An 11,162-nucleotide genomic window follows, 5' to 3' on the forward strand; every position below is an offset into this window, starting at 1 on the left:
TTACACACTAAACCAATGTAAAAAAAATATATAAATAAAATACAATACAATCTACAAACAAATCAAAGGAAAATATATAAATAAGCTACAATATCATCAACATCCACTTCTTAAAAATCTTATCTATATCCCTATGGATATGCAATTCCAACCTCCTCCCATTAGCCAACTTGCTTTTGGAGTGACTTGAAGTGAGTTCATATCATAATTGTAATAACTTAACCATGAATAGTATTTTAATGGTGAGAGACTATAAAGTACATGTATACTTTTTTGTTTGGGGAATTAACATAATATTTATATTAAATGTGATAATAATTGACATACCATTTTATCTATAGATATCAATGTTTATATAATTAATATATTTTAATATGTATATTATGATACATTTTATATGTTTAAGATTTAATAAATCATTAAAAAAACTAAATTATAATTTTATTTTATATATATATTCAATTATTAAAAAAAAATATTATTATTATTAATTATATAATTAATATATGAACTAAATATATTTAAAATAAACATGTAAAAAAAAATATTTAAACATGAAGATTTACTTCCATTCTATTATAGAGATTCTTAAATTTGTAAATAGATTTTGTTACAATGTTATTGTTCAATGCCATGACTTATTAATACCACATGCCTAAAAAACATATTCATATGAACATACTAACACCACATGCCCAAAAAACCATAACTCATATTCATATTATATATGTTCACGTGACATTCTTTTCAATTAATCAATTTAATTAAAATGGTAAAAAGATAAATCTCAACTATTATGAAAGTTAAATCCTCACCATCTGCCTAATAATTATTGACAATTAAATTAAAATTTAAAAAATCTTATTCCAAAATAAATATAACTATCCGCTTAATAAATACTATATTTTAAAATTTAAAACCACCTACATAATAAAATATCATATTTTTAAATTCAAAACAAATAAAAATATATAACAATTAAAAAATACTATATTTTAAAATTTCAAACAACCTACATAATAAATATCATATTTTTAAATTCAAAGAAAAATATATAAAATTTAATATCATATTTTTAAATTCAAACCAAAAAAATATACAAAAATTAAAATTTTTAATAATAAGTTAATAATAATTTAATTTTATAGTCATATGAAAAAACTTTTTTCCACCAAGAAAAAGCTTGCCATACAAATAACCCAACTCTATAAAAAAAATTTCGCTCGAAGAAAAATGATTTCCACTCAGTTATTAAATTACTAAAATTTAAATTCTACTTGGTATATCAATTTAACTTCTACTGTATTTAAAATCTAATTAGGTGTCCCCATGGTCCCATTCAAAGTGGGAGGTTCGTAATGAAAAAGATTAACCTCAAATCAACAAAATTAAAATTAATAAACATAACAAACTTAAAATTAAAAACCATTAATTGTAACAGAACTAGCAAGATGCTACGTCCACCTGTCATTGTCCATAAATTAATAAACATAAGAAACGCAAAATTAAAAACCATAAATTGTAACGAAACTAGAAACTGCTACGTCCACCCGTCATTGTACATAGTTTGGATTCAAATGCATCCTTGATATCACCATTACATTGTTAGATACAGTGAATGGATATACTCATTCTTAGGTTGGTCATTGTCCTAAAGTCTGAAACCTTCCAAGTGTGGTTGTCATAACGTCACTTGGGATCTAGAAGTGCTTGCAGGGATATAACGTCACTTGGGATCTATGGAGTGGGTCACAGTGTATTCCCCGCTGTAATCAAAGGAACTGGAAGAGATTCCACCTGCATAAACGTACCTAGCCTGGTGACCTCCACGCGGAGGAGCAGCTGCTTCAGACTCGTTTTGGTTCGCTGCGTTGAGAGATTCTGCTATGGATTCCAACTCCATCACCACATCCTTCATCATTGGACGATTAGCCGACTCCTCCACGCAGAGCAGCGATAACCCTACTAAGCTTTGAAGAAGTGTTTGAGAAATTAGAGAATCTCTGAGAAAGGGGTCGAGTATTTGGCGTCGGACTGCATTTATTCCACCAGTATCCATTGCAGTCTTCAACTCTTGAACCAGATATTTTCCTCGTTCAACTAGGGGTGGCCGAGATGCTAGGAGTTCCATTAATACCACGCCAAAGCTGTATACGTCGCTCTTCTTTGTCAGCAGTTGTGAGTTGACATATTCTGGATCGAGGTAGCCCTGCCCAATCCATTGATTTTGACATTTGCATAAGCAAAGACTGGTTCAACCCTAAGCTATGTGTATTTTATGGGTGATTCCACCAAAACTTATGATAATAACTGAAGGCATCTATTATTTGATAGGTTGTCAAAATAAACTATATATCTAGAACTGAAAATCATATTAAATGGTGTCCAATGTCCATACATAATTTAGATTAGAAAATAGCTTGCACGAATCTCAGATATTGTTTACCATACTCAAGTTTTATACAAATGGGCTTCTGCATTTGCAAAAGTGTGGATGATTTAAGTGGGACAATGTTGATACTCACCATGGTCCCTTTGACTTGAGTTGAGACGTGATCTATGATCTCTGCTTCTCCAATAAGTTTGGAGAGTCCGAAATCTGATACCTTGGCATTCAGATTCTCGTCCAGCAAGATGTTGGTCGACTTCACGTCTCTGTGTATAATGGGTGGATCTGCATGGTCGTGAAGATATGCCAGTCCCCTCGCTGCCCCTAATGCGATATTGATCCTCTTGCTCCAATCAAGACGAATTCCAGTTTTACCTGTTAGTTGGACAGACAAATCATTATTTTCAAATCGACGCCACAACTCAGTAAAAGAAACAGAAAATAAGTGTTGGCAGCAAACTACCAGAGAGGTTATCTCTAAGGGACCCGTTTGGCATGTATTCATAAACAAGTAATCTGTTCCCTTCCTCAAAACAAAATCCAATCAGTGCCGTCAGATTTTTGTGGTGAACACGAGACAACAATTCTAATTCGTTCTTAAATTCTGAAACACCCTGCTTGGACTCTTTCTTCGCTTGTTTCACGGCCACCATCTCTCTGCCAACGGGCAGAATCCCTTTGTACACCTGAAAGACGACACGGGGTCAAAGATCAGATTGTCAAGATACTCAGAACAACATCTGAAAACTTATCCAAGGGCGGCGTGCTATTTGCTCCTCTTAAATCTGGGATCTGTGAAGTAGCCCAATGTTCTGAAGCCTATATAGGTTAGGACATAGTTTCCTTGTGTTAATATTAAGCATCACACACTAAAGGCAAGACCAATATAGGGAGCTATTAGTCTATGAATGAGTGGGGCAGTATATACCACTCTTTGGGGCTGTATATACTATACTTTGGATTTAATCAAATATATTATTGGACAGGTGGTATATACTGTTTCTGCTTATTAATGGATAGCTCTATATATTATTTGTACTAATTCAGCATTATATACTAATTTTATAATTGGTATAATAAATAATTTGATTTAGGTTTTTATTTGATTGACTGGTGGAATGGCAAAGGCGGTGGTATGTGGTATAGTAGTCTTGTTAGAGGGAACCATCCAGCCCGTAAGAACGGGGTTGAGCTGCACAGTCTCACAGACTAGACTACTTAACGGATAGTCTGCATGAGACCAAACCTCTGGGAGTTGATTTAAGACTTTTTCATATTAACTAGAAAATAAAGATTTTCCAATAGACAAAATAAAAAACCCCTGCCATAGCTTTGCTTGATGTTTAATATTACCCAAAAAAAACTATGTCAACATTTTTGCCTGACCAAAACATTAAATAACTTTCCACTCTCACCCTCTATACCTGTAGACATTCTTCACAACCAAAATTTTAAATAACTTTCCACCCTCGCTCTCTATATCCTTTAGATTGAGTTTAGTACATGATACTTAATATTTGCAGAAACTAGGTCAACATTCTGCCTGACCAAAACTTTAAATAACTTTCCACACTCTCCTTCTATAATATGTGTAGAAACTAGGTCAACATTCTGCCGGACCAAAACATTAAATAACTTTCTACCCTCTCCCTCTATATTGTACAGATTGTGTTTAGTGAATTTAATACATGTTGCCTAATATTTACAGAAACTAGTTCTACATTCTTCTGGAACAATCTATTGAATTCTTATTTTCTTGTAAAGTGACACCATAGCAAGTTCTGTACCTTGCCGTAGCCTCCAGAACCAATCTCATTATCCATGGAGAAGTTATTAGTAGCCAGTTTCAGTTCCTGTAGCGAATACACTCTGGTACCTTTCAGTTTTGGAACATCTCCACTATCTCCTCTGCTTGTTACATCCCAGGAAGCTGAACCCAAAAAACAATCCTCAGTCCTAACACGAAATTTACATGGTGAAAGATAAAATAAATTACTTGAAAAAAGAAATGATAAATTACCGAACGGATTTGCGGCAAGAACTGCTTGTGCTGCTTTCCTTCTTTGCCGTAATGCGTAAATCGCAAGGGCAATAATGGCAAGGACCAACACTGCGGCACCAACTGCTATTCCAGTAATTGCCCCTGAACTTAAACCCTTCGACCCCTCTGAAATCAGACAACGTGAAACCTCATTTCCAGGTCAAGCAAACGTCTATTAAATAATATAAATGTCCATCACAAACCGAGAGATAAAGAGGAAAAGTGAAATGTCCCACCGAGCAGAAAGTTGTAAACTGCTGGTTTGAAATAGTAGGGTATAAATCCAGCTGGAGGAATGTACGTTTGATTGCTGAAAGCTAAACCAATCTTTAGGATTTCCGATCGTTGAAAATTCTTCCTCCCGAGCGGTGGGAAAAGCCGTACTTGTATATTCAGCTGCCCGTAGACATCAATCAACATGCAACAGATATATACTGACCCCTTTGTCAAGTTTAGTTGGGTCCATAGAGAATTCTCTAGCTTGTGAAATCTGGTAGCATTCGTCAAACTCGAAAAGGAGGGAGATCTGACGACCATGGTGCCCACATACGGCGTTGCACATTGACAAGTCTGAGGATTAACTGCCTGTAAATCCTCAGTGCATGGGGTATAATTTCCACACTGTGCTATATCAGTTTGGTAGGAAACCAATTGAAGATCTTCCGTGTGGCATGCTGGGCCACTTGATATAAGTGGGTTTGAAATGCAGACAGGATTACCTTCAAGTCTGCGTTTGAAAACATGAACCATTTGAACCTTAACATAAGAATCTAAATAGATTTAACCATGAACTATGTCACAATTTAGGGTTCTCAAGAAACTGTCATATTGCTTCTGCGATTATCCCCTCTCCTACCATGTCTTCTGTAATGGTTCAAATTGTCAGTTTCAACTTCAATGAAAAAAGTTGCACGCCATCCTAATACCATACAGCACAGAAAAAGAAATCAAAATCTATTAGCTTAGAGGATTATTAAGAAATTTCTTACAGCAAAGTTTCGTTATCGCTTATTCCAAGGGAGATGCCCATGATGTTGTTGTATCGAAGGTCTATCAATTCGAGCTGCTGGCTGACATTGGATTCTATTCCCAGAGATCCGTCAATAGAATTATTTGAGAGAATCCTGCGCCATTCAAAAACAAGGATTACTAACTCTTCATGTCAGATCTTTAGCGTCATTTTAATATTGGCAGCACGGCAGAGAAAATAGTGAATACACTCACACTGTCTCAAGTTGTTGCAAGCTAAAGACTTCAGAAGGAAGTTGCCCATTCAAGCTACTGTGTTCCATCATACTATTGAACAAGGAAAAAGGGATAGAAAAACCAATTAGTTTGACAAATAACAAAATACGAATTTAAGCCCTTGTTGACCACTGATCATAAAGGCCATAACTGGCCATATCTTTGTATCGTAGTTTTTTAATTGCTAGTAAACATCAAGTCCCTCGAACTTACATAGTGGTCAATGATCCTAAAACAGATAACCAGGCTGGTACATTGGATACCTCGAATGAGTTATTACTTAGGTCCCTGACAATTACAAATATTATTTTGTAAATCTTCAGTTGATAAAATGATTGGCTTAATTAGCTAATTTGAACCTTACTTACAGGTACAGAAGGCTGTTCAATCCGGATAAGTCAGGAATAGAACCGTTGAGTTTATTATTTGATAGACGCCTAGCAAAATGCACAGAATCATGAGTACATATTTTTCCTTGATACAAAGCTATAAAACCTATGAACAGTCCAAATACAGTCCAGAGTTGACCTTACAATTGAGTAAGTTCTCCTAGTTGTCCGATGCTGGACGGTATTTGACCTTCAAAAGAATTTTGATCAAACTTCCTGTCAATCATTACAAGATTTCGATGGTCACGTGTTTTGATATTTAAAACTGAATAAACTAAAAAGGATCGTATCTGAGACTCACAAGATCTCCAAGGTTGAGACATTTCCAAGAGTAGAGGGAATCTCCCCGCTAAACGAATTGCCATCGAACAGGCTGTGCATAATAATGATGGAACTACTGATCAGCTTCTAATTTGAATGAGATAGTTTCATGTGAATTGAATTGAACCAAACCGTTATGGTACTTACACATGTTTTAGGGTCATATTCTCATGGAAAATCTGTGGTGGAATCGGTTCACTGAATTTATTTAGACTAAAGTGGCTTGAACAGCCAACGACAATACCACCAATGAGTTAGTTCACGTTTCAGTATATACCATGCATATAAGCCACGCTCGCAAATATAAAATAATACTCACAAGTGACCGCAACTAACAAGCCCCTTCAGCTCTACTGGAAGTTGTCCACCAATGGAATTGTTGGTAATGTCGAACCAGTAGAGTTTGGTAAGATTACCTAAATGAGGAGGAATATTTCCGCTTAAACTGTTCGAATTCACGTCCCTATCAACGACAATGACGGTTCAGGAGCTCATACTGTGTATTGTCTTCTTGTTCATAAAATTGAGCGTTTGATTTACTTACAGAGTAACGAGCTTTCGCAGGTTGCCCAGCTCTGGTGGAATGCGCCCAGTAAAGCTACAGCCTAGCAAAATCCTAAAAAAGAGGTGGATATTAGTCATCAACCAAATACCAACGTTCCAATCATGCGATTATCACAAGGTTTAAGATGCTTACAATGTCTGAAGATTTTGCAAATTTCCTAAGGTAGTCGAAATCGGTCCTCCCAAGCGTGGATTGTACGATAAGTCCCTGTAACGAAAGTTCGGTCCAGTCATCCACATATCATTTTTTATCAATTTTTTTCTTCTCTTCTAGACAAAACAGGTTTATATTTACCATTTTTGAGGAAGGTAAATATTAGGCACAATGTACTAAGTTACTGTTTATCTATTTTAGCGATTGAATATGAATATGAAAAGGTAGTGTAACCATTATTAATTTAGTGCATGTATTTAATATTTGCTTTCGAAAAGAAAATATAAATATAAAGAAAAACAATAAAATACTAAAATATTTATCAAAAATTTTGAATTTTGAATTTAATTATTTTTAAATAATTTATGTAAATATTCTGAGAAAAACACTAAAACACCTATAAAAAATTTGGAGTTTTGAATTTAATTATTTCTCATTAAAACTTTAAATTTGTTTTTATAGAATCTTGCGAGAGTCTAGTGTAACTGTGAGTTGAATTTAATTATTTCTCAGTAAAACCTTGAATTTGTTTTTATGGAATTTTGCAAGAGTGTAGTGTAACTGTGAGTCTAGCTATGCGCAGCTTTCTTTTGGATTTTCAGGATAATTTTGAAAGGATTTTCCGAATTTAATTATTTTTCAGTAAAACTTTAAATTTGTTTTTATAGAATCTTGCAAGAGTGTAGTGTAACTGTGAGTTGAATTTAGTTATTTCTCAGTAAAACCTTGAATTTGTTTTTATAGAATTTTGCAAGAGTGTAGTGTAACTGTGACTCTAGCTCTGAGGAGCTTATGTCTTTTGGATTTTCAGGATAATTTTGCAGGGATTTTCTGATTTCTTAAAATTTAAACCAAAGTTGTATAATTAAGTATGCAACTAATCTAAGCTGTATAATTATGTATTAAGTTGATATTTGTGTAATTATTAATCTGTCTTTCACTTAACTTTGTTACTTTGATAAGTTTTTTTAATTGAATATTGGTAAATTAAAATTTGTTTAATGTAGATTTTATATTATAATTAGATAGGTAATTAATTTAAGTTGTATAATTATATATGTAACTAAATATGTGTTTTTCATTGAATTTTGTTATTTTGATAAAGGTTTTTTTTTAATTGAATGTTGGTAAATTAAAGTTTATTTAATGTATATTTTTATATTATAATTAGATATGTAACTAATTTAAGTTGTATAATTATGTATGTAACTAAATTGATATGTGTAATTAAGTTGATAGAGGTTTTTCACTAAATTTTGTTATTTTCATAAGGTTTTTTATTTATTAAATATTAAAAAATTAAAAAAAATTAATGTAGATTTTTATATTATAATTTTATATATTTGTTTGTGAATCATGAAATTTAAAATTTAATTATTTTGTATTTTTAAATTGCTATTTTATTTACGGTTAATAGCCATGGCCATGATTACTACCTATGAACTTGCCCACTAAGCACTCATTAAGATGAGTTTGAAGTCTTCGCTCACTGGAATGCAAAAAATCGCCAATCACAACTTGCACGGCATCAATTCGACCACGCATAGGTTGCTGTGGCGAATCCTGTGAAGGAATCTGGTGAGCACTGACTGTATTGCCAAAACCTATCGACATTCACCAGCTGTGAATCACATCACAAGGCTGTGCAAGTTTACACTATACTAGAAGAAATTTTCAGCTAGATGTGAGCACATCTAACTGACTTTATATATGGGTAAATTTTGACATCAATATTGACTTTACTCACTAGGTGGATTTATAAGAATTTTTCACCTACATCTAAGTGGCTTTATAGATATTGTAAATTGTGACATCAGTGTTGACTTTACTCCATGGATGGTTGCACGAAATTTTCAATCTACACAACTATCGTTACCCACATCTTTGGGTTCTGTCAAAGACACTGATAATTAATGTTTCATAACAATGTAACTCTTATAAACTTTTCATAAGAATTTATACAAACTAACGTAGCTCCTTTGGTAATAGTTTGTATCTAAACTGAATATAAATTTAGTATAAGCCTATCAAAACAGGGGTTTGATATCTACCCTAATACGTAATTTAAATTTTACAAGGGGCTAGTTGGTAATGTTGCAATGGTTTTATTCGACTTACAGATATTGTAAAGCTGAAAGATATCCAATTTCAAGGGGCATCGGTCCTGTGAGATTCATTGAAGCCAAAAATCTGTGACAATTTTCCGATGCAATGATTTCGTTAGATAGAATTAAAAACTCATCGAGAAAGTTCCAAAAATGGCATACATATCCAATTAGATGATAAGATAGTGTTAATATGATATGAAACCAAGGTGCACATGAGAAGACTTGCAGTGAAGTTATTTGGGAACCGGTGCAGGAAACGCCATCCCAGACCGAACCGCAAGGGTCTTGGCCTTTCCATGTCGGGGGCGTATTTCCCCATTGCAGTCGCACCAGTATCATGTTGTTCACTGAGCACATGAAGCTACGTTATCACCCATTTGCAATATTAACAATTTTTTTTTTTGCAGAAAATCATTAAATGAAATACAGATTTAATGAATACTCGACAACAGCGCTCACCATCTCCGCTGACTGTGAATCCTGTGGTAATACCAAAAGACGCTGACAGCCAAGCTGCGACGAGGAGTGAAACGGAGGTCGAGAGGCGAGACATGGGTGATCCTTCAAACAGAGAACGCTAAACAGGAGACATGTCATCAGATATTTTGTACTCTCATCTCTTTATATATTACACCGAGTTCTTCTCGTCTCGTTGTGTCATGAACCGGATAGACCGCCACGCCAACTGACTTGGTCTGAAGTACTGGTTGATGAAATAATCATGAGATAAGTGGGAGCCAAGGTTGGAATTTATTATTTGTATGGTATACATCTAATTTTAAAAAATCTCATCAAAATATGGAAATTTACGTAAGATTATTATAAAATTTTGCAATTTTGCAGAAAGTTTTGAAAATTTGGGTTATATAATTTGGGTTATATATAGGTAAGACTTCAAGATTTTGGGTTACTAAATTTTTGATATTGCTGAATTTTTTTTTATCTAAAAGAAATATTCAAATACTTATATTTTTTATTAGATTCTAACCAAATAACCCAATATCTATTTCAACTCCAACATTTTGAATTTTTAAAATATTTTTTACCAAATTTTAACCAAATAACCGAATATATCTACCCTGTAGATAAATTTGTAGCCTTAGTAAACAACACCTTTGTATACAAGTATCTTTATCTCAATTGCCAATTCCTCAAATATTCAACAATAAAACAAACATAGACGCAGTCATCCATGTCCGTCCAATTGCTGCGCCAATGTCCATCCGATTGTATACTGTCAACGGAACGACCGTTTCCACCTAGACGTTTGACACTTTCATGACCAGTCGAACGACCGTTTCCACCTAGACGTTTGACACTTTCATGACCAGTCGAGGGACGCACAGAGGCATTGCAGAAAAACGTTGACAGAGAATAAGTTCGTATTATAAATGGCATAAAAGATTGGTGCAGATTTGTTTTTATAATCCAGGGGAAGTGACTTATTTTGTTTTTCACTTAAAAACAAGAGAGGAGATATGCATTAGTTTCATGAATTAAAAGTTTAATAATAAAAGTCGTTACTTAATATTTTTATTAAAATTATAAGTCATTTATTTTATTTAAAACAAACAACCTGACTCGAGTAATATAAGGATAATTTAACTGTTTTATAAAATTAAATATGTTTAATTTGTTTTTTAAACGAAGTGGTTGGTGACGAGTTGGTGAGATATATCGACGAATTTTTCAAATATTTAGTTTATTTCATATCAGACGGAAACTCCCTAATGGGGTGCATCTTGATATTTAAAATAAAGAGAAAGTGATTTATTGTTTTTTCACATAAAAATTGGGTGCATATTGATTTTTAAAATCAAGACAAAGTGATTTATTGGTTTTTTACATAAAAATCAGCGAGCAGATATTTATTAATTTTATGAATTAAAAATTTTAAAAATAAAAGTCGTTTCCTAATATTTTTATTCAAAATGATGTTAATTATTTCATT

General features: G+C 33.3%; 2 protein-coding genes across 2 annotated transcripts; both read right to left on the reverse strand.

Moving 5' to 3' along the window:
- Positions 1 to 1,506: 1,506 nt before the first annotated feature.
- LOC149184994 (leucine-rich repeat receptor protein kinase HPCA1-like) lies at positions 1,507 to 9,288 on the reverse strand. The gene is made up of 17 exons (XM_089419032.1): positions 9,222 to 9,288; positions 7,083 to 7,157; positions 6,930 to 7,001; positions 6,705 to 6,848; positions 6,533 to 6,607; positions 6,366 to 6,437; positions 6,209 to 6,280; positions 6,044 to 6,112; positions 5,889 to 5,963; positions 5,655 to 5,726; positions 5,420 to 5,554; positions 4,667 to 5,157; positions 4,410 to 4,556; positions 4,177 to 4,319; positions 2,853 to 3,075; positions 2,526 to 2,764; positions 1,507 to 2,209 (listed from the first exon to the last, which is right to left on the reverse strand). Exons 1-17 carry the CDS (start codon positions 9,278 to 9,280, stop codon positions 1,727 to 1,729), a joined length of 2,646 nt encoding a protein of 881 aa, XP_089275158.1. The 5' UTR covers positions 9,281 to 9,288; the 3' UTR covers positions 1,507 to 1,726.
- Positions 9,289 to 9,323: 35 nt separating this feature from the next.
- LOC149184995 (leucine-rich repeat receptor protein kinase HPCA1-like) lies at positions 9,324 to 9,802 on the reverse strand. Its single transcript, XM_089415513.1, has 3 exons — positions 9,671 to 9,802; positions 9,424 to 9,558; positions 9,324 to 9,340 (listed from the first exon to the last, which is right to left on the reverse strand). Exons 1-3 carry the CDS (start codon positions 9,762 to 9,764, stop codon positions 9,324 to 9,326), a joined length of 246 nt encoding a protein of 81 aa, XP_089271639.1. The 5' UTR covers positions 9,765 to 9,802.
- Positions 9,803 to 11,162: the final 1,360 nt, after the last annotated feature.

The sequence above is a fragment of the Pinus tabuliformis genome, chromosome 3_2 (assembly GCF_031772625.1).
Source record: "Pinus tabuliformis cultivar Carrire ecotype Pingquan chromosome 3_2, CPIR1, whole genome shotgun sequence".
NCBI lineage: Eukaryota > Viridiplantae > Streptophyta > Pinopsida > Pinales > Pinaceae > Pinus > Pinus tabuliformis.